Source organism: Lithobates pipiens, unplaced genomic scaffold (genome assembly GCF_037356315.1).
Source record: "Lithobates pipiens isolate NorthernLeopardFrog02 unplaced genomic scaffold, aLitPip1_a1.2 Scaffold_22, whole genome shotgun sequence".
NCBI lineage: Eukaryota > Metazoa > Chordata > Amphibia > Anura > Ranidae > Lithobates > Lithobates pipiens.
In genome coordinates this window covers 339,552,615-339,574,705 of record NW_027507784.1, presented here as the reverse complement: position 1 = coordinate 339,574,705, position 22,091 = coordinate 339,552,615, and the positions used below count along the sequence as shown (strand labels likewise).

The following is a 22,091-nucleotide window of genomic DNA, read 5'->3' as shown; positions in this document are numbered from 1 at the left end:
CCTCTATAACTCTCCTCTCCTGAAATACTCTGCACTGCTGCTCCTTCCTCTATGTAACTCCCCTCTCCTAAGAATGCAACAGAGAACGAGCAATTAAATGTACATGTCTTTGCTAATTCCCTCTAGTGTTCTCTAGAATTATTACATTCATACATTGTACCTCTTGTTACAAAATTGTATTTCCTATGCTCCTCAGCACCATCTTGTGGCCATAATGCAATATTTTACTACTGCCTATAATAAAAGAACAAATGTTCAGAAGACTAAAAAGCCTAAAGAACATTCATTTTGGTCCAATTCACAGAAAAACAAATGAGCATACAGATTCACCGAAAGAATTGCTATGCAAATTACAATTTGATCCTTTAGGGGGAGATTTACTAAAACTGGAGAGTGCAAAATCTGGTGCATCTGTGCATAGAAAACGATCCGCTTTCAGGTTTTATTGTCAAAGCCTAATTGGACAAGCTAGCCTGATTGAAGTTAGAAGCTGATTGGCTCCCATGCTCAGCTGCACCAGATTATGAGTGCTCCAGTTTTAGTAACTCCAATTACAGCTGTCACAGACTTGCTGGTTTTCAGCTCTCCTTTCCTCACGCTGAGACAGCGTGTGAGGAAGGAGAGACGATCTGTGGGGGGCACAGTAAGTACATTATGTACACTAATAATCAGGGCCTTGATTATCAGTGCAGCCCCATCAGTGCAGCTTATTAGTGCCCATCAGTGCAGCCTCATCAGTTCAGCCTCATCAGCGTCTATCAGTGCAGCAGCAGCCTCATCAGTGCTATCTCATCAGTGCCCATTAGTGCAGCCTCATCAGTGCCCATCAGTTCTGCCTCATCAATGCCCATCAGTACAAGCCTTATCAGTGCCCATCAGTACAAGCTTCATCAGTGCCCATCAGTGCAGCCTCATCAGTGCCCATCAGTGTATCCTCATCAGTGCCCATCAGTGAAGAAGAAAACATACTTATTTGCAACATTTTATAACAGAAACCTACAGGTTAACAGTGCCCACTAGTGCAGCCCCATCAGCATGGCCTCATCAGTGCCCATCAGTGCTGCCTCATCAGTGCAGCCTCATCAGTGCCCATCAGTACAAGCTTCATCAGTGCTCATCAGTGCAGCTTCATCAGTGCCCATCAGTACAAGCCTCATCAGTGCCCATCAGTACAAGCCTCATCAGTGCCCATAAGTACAAGCCTTATCAGTGCCCATCAGTGCTGCCTCATCAGCGCCCATCAGTGTAGCCTCATCAGTGCCCATCAGTACAAGCTTCATCAGTGCCCATCAGTGCAGCCTCATCAGTGCCCATCAGTGCAGCCTCATCAGTGCTCATCAGTTCCCATCAGTAAAGCCTCATCAGTGCCAATCGTACAAGCTTCACTTCATCAGTGCCCATCAGTGTAAGCTTCATCAGTGCCCATCAGTACAAGCCTCATCAGTGCCTATCAGTGTAGCCTCATCAATACCCATTGGTGCAGGCTCACCAGTACACATCAGTGATGCCTCATCAGTGCTTCCTCATCAATGCAGCCTCATCGGTGCCCATCAATGCAATCCTCATCAGGGCCCATCAGCGTAAGCCTCATCAGTGCCTATAAATGCTACCTCATCAGTTCCCATCAGTGTAACCTCATCAGTGCCCATCAGTGCTGCCTCACCTCATCATTGCCTGTCAGTGCTGCCTCATCATTGCCCATCAGTGCCGACTCATCATTGCCCATCAGTGCAAGCCTCATCAGTGCCCATCAGTGCAGCCCCATTAGTGCCCATAAGTGCTACCTCATCAATGCCCATCAATGTAGCCTCATCGATGCCAATTGGTGCAACCTCACCAGTACACATCAGTGCAGCCTCATCAGTGCCCATAGGTGCAACCTCACCAGTACACATCAGTGCAGCCTCATCAGTGCCCATTGGTGTAGTCTCACTAGCACACATCAGTGCAGCCTCATCATTGCCCATTGGTACTTATTTGTAAAATTTTGTAACAGAAACTAAACATGTTTTTTTTTATTCAAGATGTTGGTCTTTTTTTTGTGTTTTTTGCAAAAATAATAACCCCAGTAGTAATACCAGGACAGGGTCTCCCAGTGCCCAGGACAAAGATGCCAAACTGCCCCCCCCCCCCCCCCCCCACTTCATTATATGTAAGCTTAGGAGATGCTACTCACAACAGTCATCCACTTTAAATGCCTTGTATCAGAATGAGCTCACTGGCACCCCCATCCATGGAGAAAAAACACTGCGCCCAGGGCAGCCGCCACCCTCCTGCCCACCCCTTGTCCTGGCCTTGGCCAGTGGTGATTAAATAGTGCCACCGAAAGAAAGCTCTATGTGCCTCAAAAAATTGATGACAATGTCATATGGGTACAGTAAGTAATCACAATAAGGGATGTTGGCGCTGCTTACAATGAGTATTTAAATATCGTGTGTGTTAACCAACCGAGGTCGTTTGAAAATGAATATATGACAATATACATCCAATGTGTTGTCTATTTGGGACGGCGAAGGTAAAATGTATAAATCCCCAGACAATGTGCTTAAATCCTACTTCCAAGGTGAATACATGAAGGTGAAAATACTCTTTCCACATCAAATGTGAATATTACCACAATGTGGCCAATTACTAATAAACAGGCGATGTCGATATATCAGGAAAAACTATGTAGCAAAATATACTGCTTATTTATAAGTGAATCAAGTGAAGAAAATACATTAAATGTATAGCGATGGTAAGTATTCAGTCCATTTGTAAAGAATATATATATATATGGCAAAAATATCTCTCAGTATCAAGTGTCCATATTCCCATAAAAGTGACTTGCGCTGGTTTCCAAGTGATATGACTTTATACAGACGAAAAAAACAAGCTCTGGACTGCCGCACTCTTCAGAAGACCACTTTCTTTTATTGGGAAATCACATCACAGCTCAACAAACACAGCGAACGAGGAAAAATTGCAGTTGTTTCGCACTGGCTGTAGTGCTTAATCATAGGGCTATGATTAAGCACTACAGCTAGTGCGAAACATCAGCAATTTTTCCTCGTTCGCTGTGTTTGTTGAGCTGTGATGTGATTTCCCAATAAAAGAAAGTGGTCTTCTGAAGAGTGCGGCAGTCCAGAGCTTGTTTTTCGTCTGTTGCTAGTGGTAATAGCCAGCACCTGTGGCTTCCCATCCGAAGAGACAATTTACAGCCTGCATGTGTGTTCCTGGAGCGGTGAGATCCCTTCTCCTTGATATGACTTTATATCGGCTTCTGTGCAACAAATGAAGTGACTTCTCGTGCCCCCCCCTTAGGTATATGCACTCACCAGAAGCCCCTACCTCCTGCAGGGGTAAAAAGCATGTCGCAGAACAGGTCTCCAATCTTGGTGTCCCGGGAACCGATATGCTCTCCTGCTCCAGAACAAGGTGTGCACAATGCGGTATCCACATCAAATCAAAAACGGGCATCCATAGCGTAAATTCGATAAAAATTATATTTATTTTAAAACAGATAAAAAGACTTTCCATAAGCAAAAGTGGTTTCAATTACCCCGATTTCATAAACAGCTTACAGGCAAGTTCTTGGGTCTGGGCAGCGTGCGTTCCACAGACCGCAATCAGAAAACCGTAAGTTTCTGGAAATGACGTTGATGTCTACCAAGTCCCGCCTTACGTGTTTTGTCGCTGGACCAGGCGAAGTCTAGTGACGAAACGCGTAAGTCAGGACTTGGTACATGTCAATGTCATTTCCTGGAAACTTCCGGCGTGGTGATTGTCTTCTGTGGAACGCACGCTGCCCAGACCCAGGAACTTGCCTGTAAGCTGTTTATGAAATCGGGGTAATTGAAGCCCCTTCTGCTTATGGGGGCTTCAATTTTAAATTAGATTTTTATCGGATTTACGCTATGGATGCCGTTTTTGATTTTATGTGGATACCGCATTGCGCAGACGCCTTGTTCTGGAGCAGGAGAGCATATCGGTTCACGGGGAAACCAGGATTGGAGACCTATTCTGCAACAAGCTTTTTACCTCTGCAGGAGGCAGGGGCTTCTGGTGAGTGCATATACCTAAGGGGGGGGCACGAGAAGTCACTTCATTTGTTACACAGAAGCCGATATCAAGTCATATCACTTGGAAACCAGCAGAAGTCATTTTTATGGAAATATGGACACTTGATACTGAGAGATTTTTTTTTTGCTATATATATATATATATACATATATATATATATATATATATTGTAGACATGTCACTGGAGAAGTGATCGAGGGGGTGTACATCTCACCTAGGTTGCTACACAGTGTGAGATGGTAAATCCAGGATGGATCAGTTTCTCAGCGGCGATATGCTGCTGAGTTGTTATTTAATTTTGCCGGGCCTGGGTTTATATGGAATGGCAGGTAGGTTTGGTAGAGGGACCTGTCATTCCACATCCCCCGATCCAGTTCTGGGTTTGGGATCAGGTGAGCTTGGATCCTAATTAGCCTGGGAAGCTAAAGGCTCTGTAGGGTCTGCAGGTGATTGCTTCTCAGCCAGGGAATGAACAATCTGTGTGTTGAAGGAAGCTGCAAGCACAGCCACTGCTGGAGCTAAAACTCACCCTGCGATATCCAGGCGAAAGACGCTGTGTTTGTAAGTGTCAGATAGGTGAGCAGAACCTGTTAGTAAGCGCCCAGCCGGGCTAGGACTTTTATTTTTGTTGTACTTAGAAAGCACGGTGTTGCTGTATATTTTGTTTGCTGGACTGTTTGTACCACGAATAAACGCCAAGATCTGCTTTATCAAATTCCAAGTCTGCTGTGAACTGTGTCCAAACACACCCTACCCCGGGAAGATCCCTTACAATTGGTGGAGGTAGCGGGCAACGCGGTTGCTAGGAGCAACGGTGTGGACAGACTTGGCTACAGCTGCTGATGTCCTGGGTGAAAGCTGCAACTACACTCCAAAAACAGTCCAGCAACATGGAGGAGATGCTGAAGCAGTTTATGCAAGTGAGTTTGCAACAACAGCAGGCTCAGACAGAGGCCAATAGACGACATGAACAGTCCATGGCTGAACAACAGCAGATGATGGCTGCACAACAGCAGGCGCAGACAGAGGCCAATAGACGACATGAACAGTCCATGGCTGCACAACAGCAGATGATGGCTGCACAACAGCAGATGCATAAGGAAGAGTTGCAAGCTTTGCGCCAAAGCCAACAACAACTTATCGAGCACCTGATAGTAAATCGAGAGGCGCCTGTGGTTGCTAATCCACCCACAATGGAGGGAGCCGCTCCAGAGATTTTTTCTGGGAGAAGGACTGTGCAGAAAGCGCTGCAAAAGATGACTGCTGAGGACGATGTTGAGGCCTATCTAACAGTATTTGAGCGCGTGGCTCAGCGAGAGAAGTTACCAGCCGCTGAGTGGGCAGAGGTAATTGCGCCCTATTTAACAGGTGAACCTCAAAAGGCCTACTATGACCTCAGTGAGCAAGAGGTTAAGGACTATACTCGGCTAAAAGAGGAGATGCTTGCCCGACTAGGAGTTACTACTGCAGTCCGTGCCCGGAGGGTACGCAACTGGAGCTACAGTCTGGACAAATCAGCGAGGTCCCAGATGTATGACCTAATCCATTTGGCAAGAAAGTGGTTGGAGCCAGACACTTCTACTCCTGCACAAATCCTAGAGAAGGTCGTGATGGATCGCTACCTCCGAGCCCTTCCTACTGACTTGCAACGCTGGGTGGGACAAGGTGATCCTAAGAATGCAAACGAACTTGTCAACCTTGTGGAGAGGTTCCAGGCGACTGAGGACTACCTCCGTGATGTTCCTGCAGCATCTTCACCTCCCCGGAGCGCCAGATCTGTGCCGTCAGCTGGTAAGAGACTTCCATCTATTGGGGGAGTGTGGAGGGGTGCTGATGGGGGGAAAAGGGCTCAAGTGGTGTCTCAGGGACAAAAGACTGGTGATGGTCCCGGGTGGCTAAGGGGCTCTGAAAAGGACTCCTTGCCAAAGAGACCAGGCCCTATCCAGTGTTGGAGATGCCATGAGGCGGGACACGTGTCGGCCCATTGCCCTCTTACCTCTGAACCCATGGAATGTGACGCTAGCAGGCGTCAGTCGCTATTTGCGGAACCATCTTGTGCTGCAGTTCCTGGACTAGAGACTGAACCGCAAATCTGCAACATCACAATCAATGACATTCCTGTTAAAGCGTTAATGGACTCAGGAAGCCTTGTAACCTTGGTGCATGCTAGCCTGGTGACTGGGGACTTAGAGTCTAAAAAGCATATGAGTGTTGTGTGCATACATGGTGATACAAAAGTGTACCCTATAGTGCTGGCTAAAGTCGGGACTGAACAAGGCACCGTACAATATGAAGTGGGTGTGGTTAAAAACCTCATGCATAATGTAATATTGGGGCGCGATTTTCCATTATTCTGGGCTCTTTGGGAAAAAAGAAAAATCCCCAAAAGGAGTGAGGATACCTCTAAGGGGGTTGCCTTGTCCACTGTGAATGATAAAAATGTGCAGGATGAAAATGATTGTTTTCCTTTGCAGGTCCTGGCTGGGGAGGAGGAGGCTCCTCCCACTGAGCAAAATATACTAGACTTAGAGGTGTCTAGCGATAATTTTGGGACTGCACAATTACAGGACCCCACTCTCAAAAATGCGAGAGAGCAGGTTGCTGTTATGAACGGGGTACCTCAGGAACCAGATGCTGAAAAAAGATTTCCACATTTTTCGGTGACTAATGATCTTTTCTATAGAGTCAATAAGGTTAAAGATGAGATTGTGGAACAGCTTCTGGTACCTAAGCCGTACCGGCGTCAGGTGCTTGACATGGCACATAACCATGTTCTTGGGGGACACTTGGGGACTGACAAAACGCGAGAGAGGGTTCTCCAGAGGTTTTTTTGGCCGGCCATATATGATGACATTAAAAAATACTGTGAGTCGTGCCCCACATGTCAGGTTAGTGCCCCAGTGTCACATTTTCGCAGTCCTTTGGTTTCGCTCCCTATTATAGAGGTGAACTACAAGGTGCACCAACCAGGTAGAAGGAAGCCTTTCCAAGTTTATCACATAAACTTGATCAAGCCCTGGAAAGACAGGGAATCCTTGGGGGCGACAAATACTGTTAATAATTTGTCACCACCAATCCCTCCAGTCAAGGTAGGTGATACTCTATCAGTGTCACAGAAACAGGAGGCTCAGGAATTTTTACAGAAAAACAAAAACAAGTTCTCTGACCTCCCAGGGCGTACACACCTCATCCATCATCACATTGAAACTGAGCCTAGAAGCAGAGTAAACCTTAAGCCCTATAGGATACCCGAGGCACGTAGGGAAGCCGTATCTGCCGAGGTAAAACGTATGCTTGCTCTGGGGGTAATTGAGGTGTCACAGAGTGAATGGTCCAGCCCAATTGTGCTAATCCCAAAGCCCAATGGAACTTGGAGGTTCTGTAACGATTTCAGAAAGTTGAATGAGATCTCCAAGTTCGATGCGTATCCTATGCCCAGGGTAGATGAGTTGATTGAGAAGTTGGGTAACGCCAGGTACATAACCACCCTCGATCTCACAAAGGTCTATTGGCAGATTCCACTTTCTGACGAGGCTAAAGAGAAAACTGCTTTCTCCACCCCTGATGGGCTATTCCAGTATGTAGTGATGCCGTTCGGGTTACATGGAGCGCCTGCAACTTTCCAGAGGTTGATGGACTTGATTCTGCGACAACATCGTGATTACTCAGCCGCCTACCTCGATGATGTGGTCATTTTTAGCCCTGATTGGGAAAGTCACCTCTGTAAGGTACAGGCCGTGTTGGATGCCATAAGTGATGCAGGGTTGACCATAAATGCCGAGAAGTGTGCTCTAGCCCTAGAAGAGGCCAAATATCTGGGCTACATTGTTGGAAGAGGATTGGTTAGGCCACAGCTAAATAAAATTGAGGCAATACAGAATTGGCCTAGACCCCTGACAAGGAAACAGGTTAGAGCTTTCCTGGGTATTACGGGTTATTACCGTAGATTTGTGCCGAACTTTGCCTCAGTTGCTGCTCCGCTAACTGACTTGACAAAGGGCGGAAAGACAGCAATGGTCACGTGGACCCCAGAGGCCGAGGAGGCTTTCCAAAGCCTTAAGTCTGCCTTGTGCCAACCACCTGTGTTAGTCACCCCCGATTTCAGGCGAGAATTTCTGGTCCAGACAGATGCCTCTAGCACAGGCTTAGGTGCAGTACTCTCACAAGTAGTGAATGGTGAGGAGCATCCGGTGACGTACTTGAGTAGAAAACTAACCCCGGCCGAGAAAAATTATGCCATTGTGGAGCGAGAATGTTTGGCAGTAAAGTGGGCCCTAGAATCTTTAAAGTATTACTTGCTAGGCAGGAAATTCAAGTTGGTGACAGACCATGCCCCCCTAACATGGATGAAGTTAAACAAGGAGAGAAATGCAAGAGTGACTAGATGGTTTCTCTCCCTACAAAACTTTAATTTCACTGTGGAACACAGGCCAGGGAAATTACAGGCAAATGCTGACGCATTGTCAAGGGTAAGTTGTCTGTGGGGACAAAAGGCTCAGCCCTCCGGTCTGAAAAAGAGGGGGGGGATATGTAGACATGTCACTGGAGAAGTGATCGAGGGGGTGTACATCTCACCTAGGTTGCTACACAGTGTGAGATGGTAAATCCAGGATGGATCAGTTTCTCAGCGGCGATATGCTGCTGAGTTGTTATTTAATTTTGCCGGGCCTGGGTTTATATGGAATGGCAGGTAGGTTTGGTAGAGGGACCTGTCATTCCACATCCCCCGATCCAGTTCTGGGTTTGGGATCAGGTGAGCTTGGATCCTAATTAGCCTGGGAAGCTAAAGGCTCTGTAGGGTCTGCAGGTGATTGCTTCTCAGCCAGGGAATGAACAATCTGTGTGTTGAAGGAAGCTGCAAGCACAGCCACTGCTGGAGCTAAAACTCACCCTGCGATATCCAGGCGAAAGACGCTGTGTTTGTAAGTGTCAGATAGGTGAGCAGAACCTGTTAGTAAGCGCCCAGCCGGGCTAGGACTTTTATTTTTGTTGTACTTAGAAAGCACGGTGTTGCTGTATATTTTGTTTGCTGGACTGTTTGTACCACGAATAAACGCCAAGATCTGCTTTATCAAATTCCAAGTCTGCTGTGAACTGTGTCCAAACACACCCTACCCCGGGAAGATCCCTTACAATATATATATATATATATATATACATATATATATATATATATATATATATATATATATATATATATATATATATATATATATATATATATATATACATACATACATACATACATACATACATACATACATACACATATATATATATATATATATATATATATATATATATATTCTTTACAAATGGACTGCATACTTACCATCACTATACATTTAATTTAATTAATTTTCTTCACTTGATTGACTTGCAAATAAGCAGTATATTTTGCTACATAGTTTTTCCTGATATATCGACATCACCTGGTTATTAGTAATTAGCCACATTGGGGTAATATTCACATTTGATGCGGAAAGAGTATTTTCACTGTCATATATTTACCTTGGAAGTAGGATTTAATCACATTGTCTAGGGATTTATATGGCGTCTAGTGACGAAACGCGTAAGGCAGGACTTGGTACACATCAACGTCATACTCATTTCCAGAAACTTCCGGCTTTCTGATTGTGTTCTGTGGAACGCACGCTTCCCCCGGCCCAAGAACTTGCCTGTAAGCGGTTTATGAAATCGGGGTAATTGAAGCCCCTTCTGCTTATGGAAAGTCTTTTTATCCGTTTTAAAATAAATTTCTATTTATATCGGATTTACGCTATGGATGCCATTTTTGATTTTATGTGGATACTGCATTGCGCAGACGCCTGGTTCCGGCATTGAAATGGTTAAGTGTCATGGTTATGCAATAGTTTGTCTGCTTACCTGTTCCCATGTGTTCATCTCTAGAGACCAGCCGACCCTCACCTGTCTGATTTTGTAATCCATCCTCTGGCATGGCTCCACCCTAGCTCCTATCAGGGAGCTCTATATTAACCTGTGCACTGCAGGCCAATGCTGCTGATCAACCTTTGTGTGTTAGCTTCCTGTTACCTGCCGTGTGCTCTTCTGTTGTTCCGTTACCGACTTTGGCGTGTCCTTGACTATCCCTGTTTGCCTGTGATCCTGACCTTTTGGCGTGTCCCTGACTATTCCTGTCTGCTTGTGGCCCCGACCTTGGCTTTGTCCCTCACCATCCCTATCCTCCTGTTGCCTACTGTGGGTGTGAGCTGGGGGACCCTGGGGGTCGCGACCTGGAGCCAGTTTCAGCCAAGTCCATCCTTACCACTAGAGGCGCTGGTGAACACCTGCTGGCTCTTAGACTCCGCGTCCCAGGGAATCTTACGCTCTAACCCCAGTGGGATCTGTCCCCCGTCTGCAGCAGTCAGCCGTAGGGTCCACAACCTTGCGGTGCACTCCTGATCCCTACGGTGTGCATCTGTCACCTCGCCTCAAGGTGACCTGACATTAAGTCTAACAACCCCCGAATGATTAGTAGGAGTAAACGATCAGGTTTTGTTAATGGCGATAAGCGCACCGGTGATGGAAAGTCGCGTCGTGCCGCGCCGAGGTGACATTCAGATGTTTTTTTTAGTAAATCCTCATGGTTGTGTCTTTCCACTCTAAGCCCTTGTACACACGGTCGGACATTCCGACAATCAAATCCCTCGGATTTTTTCCGATGGATTTTGTCCGAAACTGTTGCATACACACGGTCGGACAAAGTTGTCGGAAAATCCGATCGTTCAGAACGTGATGACGTTATTTCGTTACGACGGGACTACGTTCAGGCTAGTAGCCAATAGCTTTGATGTAGGAATTTGATCTGAGCATGCGTGGCACTTTGTCCGATCGGAATTCTCTACACACGATCGGACAAAGTCCGATCGGAACATGTTGTCGGAAAATTTTACCGAGAAGTTGGAAAACTTGGTCCGTCGGATACTCCGACGGAAACAGTCTGATGGAGACCACACACAGTCGGATTATCCGACAAAACGGTCCGATCGGTCACACATTCCGTCGGAATCTCCAACCGTGTGTACAAGGGCTAAGAGATTGCTGACACCGGGATTATAAACCCCCCAAACCTCATTTATCTTCTGCAGAATTTCAGAGAGGCCGTCCGGGCCCCATCTGTATTCACCCGCCGCGCCGAGATCTGCTTATTGTGACAGTGAATTCAGATTAGAGATATGAAAGCAGCACAAGTGTTTAAATTAATATTTATTTTATAAGAGTGAATAAATTGTGAGCGTGGAAATGGAGATTTATCAAGTATGACGCTTCGCCAAAAAAAGAAAGAAAAAAAATGAAGGTAATTTAGTTTTTTGCATCAGTGCTGCGGAGAGAGGACTCAGCATGTTTTCAGAATCTATTATTGGCGGCGGGAGTGCGGGACGGGAATAATACGCTATTACTCAAGATTACACCTTTTGAATTGTGATCCTGGATACTCGCGTGACGCTTCATAACGCCGGATGACAGGCTGAAGGTTATTACCGCTCTCACTTCCAAAACTGAATTTGAGCTCTTTAGCAATCCGGCGCCGGGTGCCGGTACGCCTTGCTAAGCGGCGCTATAAAAAAGAAAAAAAAGGTCACATCCTGCGTGTTGGTATGGCGCAGGGGTGGGGCAACCCGGGGGCCCTCCAGCTGTTGCAGCACTACAAGTCCCATCATGCCTCTGGGAGTAATTGTAACTGCCAGCCTTGCAATGCCTCATGGGAAATGTAGTTCCACAACAGCTGGAGGGCCCCCAGGTTGCCTACTCCTGGTATAGCAGTCAGGGCCGGTGCTACCACTAGGCAAATTAGATAGCCGCCTAGGGCACCCTGCTGCCTAGGGTGCCCGGCCACTGGTGTTCCTAGTCTCTTCTCTCTGCAGAAAGCAACTAAGTCTCGGCACCAGCAGGCAGCCGCCGCTACATTCGCACATAGTGTCAGAGGCGCAGCGGCGGCGGAGGACTGTGTCTGTGTCCCGACTCCCGGATGAATGGAAGCAAGCAAACATTCATTGGTGGTGAGGCTGCATTTGATGGGTGCGGGAGAGGCTACATTGATGGGCCCTGGTGAGGCTGCATTAATGGGCACTGATGAGGCTGCATTTGATGGGCACTGGTGAGGCTGCATTTGATGGGCACTGGTGAGGCTGCATTTGATGGGCACTGGTGAAGATACATTGATGGGAGCTGGTGAGGCTGCATTAATGGGCAACGGTGAGGCTGCATTTGATGGGCACTTGTGAGGCTGCATTTGATGTGCACTGGTGAGGCTGCATTTGATGGGCGCTGGTGAACATGCATTGATGGGTGCTGGTGAGGCTGCATTGATAGGCGCTGGTGAGGCTGCATTGATGGACGCTGGTTAGGCTGCATTTGATGGGCGCTGATGAGGCTGCATTGATGGATGCTAGTTAGGCTGCATTTGATGGGCGCTGGTGAAGCTGCATTTGATGGGCGCTGGTGATGCTGCATTGATGGATGCTGGCTAGGCTGCATTTGATGGGCGCTGGTAAAGCTGCATTTGATGGGCGCTGGTGAAGCTGCATTTGATGGGTGCTGGTGAGGCTGAATTGATGGACGCTGGTTAGGCTGCATTTGATGGGCGCTGATGAGGCTGCATTGATGGATGCTAGTTAGGCTGCATTTGATGGGCGCTGGTGAAGTCGCATTTGATGGGCGCTGGTGAGGCTGCATTGATTGATGCTGGCTAGGCTGCATTAAATGGGAGCTGGTGAAACTGCATTTCATGGGCACTGGTGAGGCTGTATTGATTGCCGCTGGTTAGGCTGCATTTGATGGGCGTCGGTGAGGCTGCATTGATGGGCGCTTCATTATAAAGGTGGGGTTGAAATGGGCAGGGAAAAAGGGGTGGAGCCAGGGGGGCAGCAAAATGAGGTTTCGCCTAGGGTGTCAAAAATCCTTGGACCAGCCCTGATAGCGGATGTCAGAAGAGTGTACGCTGTGCGGTTGTGTGCAGCATCATACTGTATGAGGGGCACCCAAAGATACACTATATTACCAAAAGTATTGGGACACCTGCCTTTACACGCACCTCTGGTTGAGGTCAGATCAGTCAAGTTCCTCCAGCCCCAAACTCCCTTATGTCTTCATGGACCTTGCTTTGTGCACTGGTGCGTAGTCAGTGGCGACTGGTGGGTTCTCCTTTTGGGGGGGTGGCAAACAAACAACACCCTCCCCCAGCATCATGGCACTAACAGCACAAACCCTCCGCCCCCCCCCCCCCCCCCATCCGGCATTTACCCGCTCATGTGGCGGGGCTGTGGTGTCCTCTCCTGGAGTGCAGGCAGTGGCGGCTCCGGTGCCCACTCCTCAAGCTTGAGTCTTGTGTCAAGCTCGTGTCTCCTCTTACGCCAACGCGCTAGGCATCCAATTGGGATCGCCTGACGCTTTGGCCAATCAGGAAACAGGTTTCACCACCCTGCCTCCTGATTGACGGGGAGGAGCTTTAGTGTGAAAATAGCAAAGATGTATTTATTTTCGTTACACAACAGGGTGGGATCGGAGCGCAATGCTCTGCTTTCCGAGGGAGGCCACCCTTGTTAGAAGCCTATTAGAGCCTCTGGATCTAATCAGGTGCTTCAACAAAAAAAAAAAAACAACACAGTCGCCACAATGGAATCCATGCGTCCGGCGCTCTGATATGTAGGTCAGGGGGCCGGACACATGGATATGGGAGGCAGCGCCCGTGTGCCCTCTATGGATGGGCCGCCACTGGTGCGCAGTCATGTTGGATCAGGAAGGGGCCACCCCCAAACTGTTCCCACAAAGTTGGGATCATGAAATTGTCCAAAATGTCTTGGTATGCTGACGCCTTAAGAGTTCCCTTCACTGGAACTAAGGGGGCCAAACCCAACCCCTAAAAAACAACCCCCACATCATAATCCCCCCCCCCCACACACACACACACACACACACACCATGATCCTCCCCTCCACCAAATGATTATGGTGTGGGGTTTATTCCATGCTCCCAACTTTGTGGGAACAGTTTGGGGATGGCCCCTTCCTGTTCCAACATGACTGCTCACCAGTGCACAAAGCAAGGTCCATAAAGACATGGATGAGCGCGTTTGGGGTGGAGGAACTTGAGTGTCCTGCACAGAGTCCTGACCTCAACCCCAATAGAACACCTTTGGTATGAATTCGAACAGATGCTGCGAGCCAGGCCTTCTCATCCAACATCAGTGCCTGACATCACAAACGCTCTTCTGGAAGAACGGTCAAACATTCCCATAGACACACTCCTAAACCTTGTGGACGGACCTTCCCGGAAGAGTTGAAGCTGTTATAGCTGCAAAGGGCGGAGCCAACTCAATATTGAACCCTACGGACTAAGACTGGGATTTCCCTTCCATTACATTTCTGGAGGCCAACCCAAAATTTGTGGATTTTCTTTTGCTTTCACTTTCAATGATAATGGTAAACAGAAAGAAAAAAAAAGTAGAGAGGGTAAATCTCCCTAAGGAGGGCACAGACAGCAATAAAAACCTGACAGGGGTTCTAATCCCTCTCGACTCTATCCAAGACTAAAGAAAATGGTTTGCCTTTAGTTATACTTCAGCCCCTTCCCAGCCAGTGTCATTAGTACAGTGACAGTGTATAGTATTAGCACTGATCACTGTATTAGTGTCACTGTGCATGTCATTGGCAGTAGCCAATCCCCTCCCCCCCCCCCCAGTGTGCCTTCCGCCCTATCGCAGTCCCAGCATACGTCGCTGATCTCCGCCATTACTAGTATAAAAAAAGGAAAGAAATAAAAATGACAGTATGTATACCGGAGTTTGCAGACGCTCTAACACACAAACCAACTAATATACCTACTGGGATTTTTGAAAATGTAGCAGAATACATTTTGGCCTAAATTTATGAAGAAATTTGATATTCTTAAAATATTTATATGATGTTTTATAGCAGAAAGTAAAAAAAAATATTGTTTTTTATTTTCAAATTTTTTTTTGGTTTGTTTATATCGCCTAAAAACAAAAAACAAAACAAAAAAACAAAAAAAAACAAAAAACAGAGGTGATCAAATACCACCAAAAGAAAACTCTATTTGTGTGAAAAAAATAAAAATAAATTTCATTTGTGTACAGTGTTGCACGTTGCCGGTTAAAGTAGCGCAGCGCTGAATAGCGATATAGCCTCCATTCTATTATCCCCCTCCCCCCGGCTGTGTACTAAACCCGCTATATCTGATCTCCCACAGTACACAGAACATGGAAATGCAATTATTTTAGTAAATATAAACTGCTAAACACCTTTTCTCATCAGCAGTATATAGCAGTCTTGTCACTTCTATCAGTGTCTTGTTAAAGCTTGTAGGAGGAGTTTTCATTATACTCTGACTGTCCTATGAGGCTGCAGGACCCCTGACCCCTCTGTCTGGACAGTGCTGATTGGCCCTGTGCTGATCACATGCGCCCTTCCAAGAAAAAACAAAAAAAAACTCTCTAGCAATACGCACCAAACTGAGCATGTGCAGAGCGCCTCCAAAGGCTCTGTACTATCAGGAGATGGATTGGGGACAGTGGAAGAAGGGGAGGATCAAGCAGACTTTTCACACAATGCAGAGGATTAACCCCTGAGGGTTCCACAGTGAGTATAACGAGCGTTCTTTATTACTGGACATACGGACTGATTTTTACATGGCATGGCGGAGGCCACACATTATCACAGAACCGGGTTGGTCTGAACGGTGTCCCATCTCCCTCGTCTCTGCCTCTCGCTCCCCGAATCACCGGCGTGGAAATCTCTCATCTTCCAGCGTTGGGCGGGGCGCTACAAGTCCTTCATCCCAACCCACTGAAGATTCTGCTGGCCAGGGGTGTCTCCAGTGCTCCTTCATCCAGAGTGGAGCCGCCCTAAAACAGGAAGTGTGTTCGTGGCCAGATCAACAATTCAAAATAAAAAATAAAAATAAAAAAACTAACCGCCATTTTTTAGGATTTTTATTTTTTGGGTTTATTATCACTTTACATAGGTGTGATGGGTTAGAAAAAATAAATAAAAATGTTTGAAATTTTTCGAAAAGGTTTGGGCCATATAGTAGTATTTCTCGATGGGATACCGGCATACGGTACCAAGTATAGTTGTCACCGGCCCCCTGGTGGATTTTGCACAGAACTGCAGCTCACAGAATGTGTTTAGGGGGGATAATGACAGTAATGGGGGGGGGGTAATGACAGTAATGGGGGGATTATTACAGTAATGGGGGGGATAATTACAGTAATGGGGGGGGGAGGGGGGAGGGGTGATGTCTTCTTCTCACGAAGGTCCAATCACAGTAAATAATAAAGCAATCCTTGACACTGGTGTGGATTGAGACAAGAGATTTGGTATCCTGGTGGGAAATCAGACGTTGTTTCCATCCGTTTCCGTAACAACACAGCTAAACAGAATTTTATTTTCTGCGTTAATTAGCCGCTGAATTAATTAGTCTTAAAGAAACAAATCTTCACGGTGAATCTTGCAGTGCATCGTGGGAGCGTCTGCGTCCCGCCAGAGCAAATGATCATTTGTGCTAATTACACAAAAGAAAGTTGTGAGTGAAAAATAAAAATCAACTCCGATAATTCAACCATCTCAGTTCTCACACCTGTACCCCCCCCCGTGGACCAGACACCTGTACACCCCCTATGGACCAGACACCTGTACCCCCCTATGGACCAGACACCTGTACCCCCCCTATGGACCAGACACCTGTACCCCCCTATGGACCAGACACCTGTACCCCCCCCGTGGACCAGACACCTGTACACCCCCTATGGACCAGACCACCTGTACCCCCCTATGGACCAGACACCTGTACCCCCCCTATGGACCAGACACCTGTACCCCCCCTATGGACCAGACACCTGTACCCCCCTATGGACCAGACACCTGTACCCCCCCCCCATGGACCAGACACCTGTACCCCCCCTATGGACCAGACACCTGTACCCCCCTATGGACTAGACACCTGTACACCCCCTATGGACCAGACACCTGTACCCCCCCCATGGACCAGACACCTGTACCCCCCCTATGGACCAGACACCTGTACCCCCCTATGACTAGACACCTGTACACCCCCCTATGGACCAGACACCTGTACCCCCCCTATGGACCAGACACCTGTACCCCCCCTTATGGACCAGACACCTGTACCCCCCTATGGACTAGACACCTGTACACCCCACCCTATGGACCAGACACCTGTACCCCCTATGGACTAGAAACCTGTACCCCCCCTATGGACCAGACACCTGTACCCCCCCTATGGACCAGACACCTGTACCCCCCCTATGGACCAGACACCTGTACCCCCCCTATGGACCAGACACCTGTACACCCCCCCTATGGACTAGACACCTGTACACCTCCCCTATGGACCAGACACCTGTACCCCCCCTATGGACCAGACACCTGTACCCCCCCTATGGACCAGACACCTGTACACCCCCCCTATGTACCAGACACCTGTACACCCCCCTATGGACCAGACACCTGTACACCCCCCCCCCCTATGGACCAGACACCTGTACACCCCCCCTATGGACCAGACACCTGTACCCCCCCCTATGGGACCAGACACCTGTACCCCCCCTATGGACCAGACACCTGTACACCCCCCCCCCCTATGGACCAGACACCTGTACACCCCCCCTATGGACCAGACACCTGTACCCCCCCCCCCAATGGACCAGACACCTGTACCCCCCCCTATGGACCAGACACCTGTACACCCCCCTATGGACCAGACACCTGTACACCCCCCCTATGGACCAGACACCTGTACACCTCCCCTATGGACCAGACACCTGTACCCCCCTATGGACCAGACACCTGTACCCCCCCTATGGACCAGACACCTGTACACCCCCCCCTATGTACCAGACACCTGTACACCCCCTATGGACCAGACACCTGTACACCCCCCCCTATGGACCAGACACCTGTACACCCCCCCTATGGACCAGACACCTGTACCCCCCCCCTATGGACCAGACACCTGTACCCCCCCTATGGACCAGACACCTGTACACCCCCCCTATGGACCAGACACTTGTACACCCCCCTATGGACCAGACACCTGTACACCCCCCCTATGGACCAGACACCTGTACCCCCCCCTATGGACCAGACACCTGTACACCCTATGGACCAGACACCTGTATACCCCCCCCTATGGACCAGGACACCTGTACACCCCTATGGACCAGACACCTGTACCCCCCCCCTATGGACCAGACACCTGTACACACCCTATGGACCAGACACCTGTATACCCCCACCCCCCATAGATGAGATACATGTACACCCCCTCTGGACCAGACACTCAAATGGATTCTTTATTTTTTATTAATTTTCTTACTTTTATTCTTGTTTTACCTTTTATTTGCTTGTTTACTTTTTTGTGCACTCGGCATGTGTGCAGACTGGACAAAGTACTGTACCTTCCATTATCACATCGTCTACGCATGCTCGCTTCCACAGACCTTCAGTATGTCTTCAGGCACACCCCCCCCTCCAATCACATGCATACATGTGCCAAAGGGCCCTGGCCAGCCTTAGGGACCCGACAGAGCCCTTTGGTACATCTACGCGATGCACAGGGGGATTTCCCCCATCCATCTGTAAAAAAACGGAGGGGGATTTGCAAAAAGTTATTGGAAAGTTTTTTTTAATGTGGACTTGAATGTTATGGTTTGGCGCTTCAATTCTAAACTCACTTGTGCAATTATTTGATTTGTGCTGATAGCTAGAAAAAGCAGGCTGGTATATCGCAATATATTATTATTGTTGTAGTTGTTGCTGTTCTCATTGTTATTATTATTATTATTATTAGTAGTAGTAGTAGTATATATTATTTTAAATGTAATTATTATTATTATTATTATTATTATTATTATTACATGAAGAAGAACAATATTCTATATTATGTTTCCACATTATTATGAATTTTATTATTATTATTATTATTATTTATAAATATTTGTAATTATTATTAGTAGTAGTAGTAGTATTCATATTTTATATGATGATGAGTAATATGATTGTTTTTATTAATATCTCTATTATTATTATTATTTTTATTAGTATTATTATTATTATTATTATTATTATTATTATTTTCTAGTATTATTAATTGTTGTTATTATTATTATTATTAGTAGTAGTAGTAGTAGCAGTAGTAATAGTAATAATTGCAATTGTTATTATTATTATTATTATTATTATTATTATTATTATTTATAATATTTGTAATTATTATTATTATTAGTAGTAGTATTATTCATATTTTATATGATGATGAGTAATATGATTGTTTTTATTAATATCTCTATTATTATTTTTATTATTATTATTATTAGTAGTAGTAGTATTATTATTTCCCTATATTATTATTATTATTATTATTATTATTATTATTTTCTAGTATTATTAATTGTTGTTATTATTATTATTATTATTAGTAGTAGTAGCAGTAGTAATAGTAATAATTGCAATTGTTATTATTATTATTATTATTAGCAGTAATAATAATAATAGCAATAATAATAATAATTGTAATTCATATTGTTATTAATATATTGCTACATTGCGCAGACTGAGCTTTATGGCTATTTTGGGCGATCTTAGCAGTTACAGATTTGAATCCAAATTTCCTTTTTATTAAGATTAAATTACAAATATTTAAAAAAAATGATTTTTTTAAACGTATCTACTGATCTGTGTGCTCAGGTGGCAACCCGTACACGTGGTGGATTGGAAGAGGCAATGAGAGACACACCTACTGGGGCGGGTCCCTGCCCGGGCAGTGCGCCTGCGGGATGGAGGAGAGCTGCATCGACATGAGATATTACTGCAACTGTGACGCCGACAGACAAGACTGGTAAGACAAAGATTGCGATCTTACCATTAAAGTATCACTAGAGGCAACTTTTTTTTTTCTTCGTTTTGGCTGGAGTAGAGAGGGAACTGACCCCCTGTCAGTTTTTATTGCTGTCTGTGCGGAAATTCACGCTCTCTATTTGTCCTGTTTACCATTATCATTTCATAGCTCCCAACTGTCCTGGATTTCAAGGGACTGTCCCGGATTTCGAGGGACTGTCCCGGATTTCGAGGGACTGTCCTGGATTTCAAGGGACTGTCCCGGATTTCGAGAGAATGTCCCGGATTTCAAAGGGACTGACCCGGATTTGGAGCAATTTCCCTCTGTCCCTCTTTCCGCCTCATTTGTCCCTCATTTTGGTCTGATCCATATAGTTGTATATAAAATGCACTTTTTATCTTTTCAAAAGGTTTTTCCAGCGCTAAACCTTTCATCCAATTTCTAAATTGCTGCATTTGTACATTTTAAAAGCCAATATATAGGAATAGTAGTGGTAAAAAAAAAAAAAGCCCTTGTGGGTTTAATTAACCCTTTTTTTTTGGGGTTAATTCTCTTTTAAGGGGGGCGTGTCCTATGCCTACATACGTTTGTTAGTAGGTGTCCCTCGTTCCCATCTCATAATGTCGGGAGGTATGTCATTGAAAGTGAAAGTAAAAGAAAATCCCACATTTTGGGTTGCCCCCAAAAAATTAATAGAGGCACAGGGTGTGCGCACAGGGTGTGCCGGGTGTGCCCCGGACAAACCCCAATCACCCCATCATTAACCACTTCAGCCCCAGAAGATTTTAGCCCCTTCCTGACCAGAGCACGTTTCGGCACTGCGTCGCTTTAACTGACAATTGCGCGGTCGTGCGACGTTGCACCCAAACAAAATTGACGTCCTCTTTTTTTCCCCCACAAATAGAACTTTCTTTTGGTGGTATTTGATCGCCTCTGCGTTTTTTATTTTTTGAGCTATAAACAAAAAAAGAGCGACAATTTTGAAAAAAAAAACGCATTATCTTTTATTTTTTGCTATAATAAATATCCCCCCAAAATATATTTAAAAAAAAACATTATTTTTTCCTCAATTTAGGCCGTTATGATTCTTCTACATATTTTTGGTAAAAGAAAATCGCAATACGTGTATATTGATTGGTTTGTGCAAAAGTTTTAGCGTCTACAAAATAGGGGATATATTTTTGCAATTTTTATTATTATTTTTTTACTAGTAATGGCGGCGATCAGCGATTTTTATCAGGACTGCGACATTACGGCGGACACATCAGACACTTTTAACACTATTTTGGGACATTGTCATTTATACAACAATCAGAGCTATAAAAATGCACTGATTACTGTAAAAATGTCACTGGCAGGGAAGGAGTTAACACTAGGGGGCGATCCAGGGGTTAATTATGTTCCCTATATGTGATCTACCTGAAGGGGGGAGGGGACTGTGTAGGGGAGATAACAGATCACTGTTCATACTCTGTATGAACAGACGATCTGTCTCTTCTCCCCTCAGAGAACCGTAAACTGTGTGTTTTACACACACAGATCCCGGTTCTTGGTGTGCCCCCGAGCGATCGTGGGAGCCCGGCGGTGATCGCGACCACCGGGCACTCGCATTGGCTCCGTGGGGGAGCAGTGGGGGGCGCATGCCCCTAGTGGCCACAGGGTGAAGCCACATTACATAACATTGTTTCGCCCAGCCGTGCCATTCTGACGCAATACAACTGACGTGGCTGGTCGGCAGATGGTTAATGGCTGTGTGTTGAGTTATTTTGAGGGGACAGGAAATTTACACTGTTATACAAGCTGTACACTCACTACTTTACATTGTAGACAAGTGTCATTTCTTCAGTGTTGTCACATGAAAAGATAGAAGAAAAGATTTACAGAAATGTGAGGGGTGTACTTACTTTTGTGAGATACTGTGTATATATATATATATATATTCAATGTGTTATTGTATCAACACGTGTTGATAATGTGGATACATAGAAATAAAAATGTGCCACATCCTAAATATCAGTTAGGAAGAAACCAAAAATAGGGGGACTTTGGACTTTTTAGGCACAATTTGACAAGGTATACAATAAATGTTTAAAAAAAAATGTATTGTTATAAAAAACATAGAAAATTATTAC

The 22,091-nt window shown here is 45.9% G+C and overlaps 1 protein-coding gene across 1 annotated transcript in view; it reads left to right on the top strand.

The window, feature by feature from the left end:
• Window positions 1–22,091, top strand: part of LOC143925088 (contactin-associated protein-like 5) — a 613,155-nt gene that overhangs the window by 444,641 nt on the left and 146,423 nt on the right. Inside the window, exon 14 of the mRNA XM_077449678.1 lies at window positions 19,809–19,959. Coding sequence (XP_077305804.1) covers window positions 19,809–19,959 — 151 coding nt within the window. The remainder of the gene's footprint in view (window positions 1–19,808; window positions 19,960–22,091) is intronic.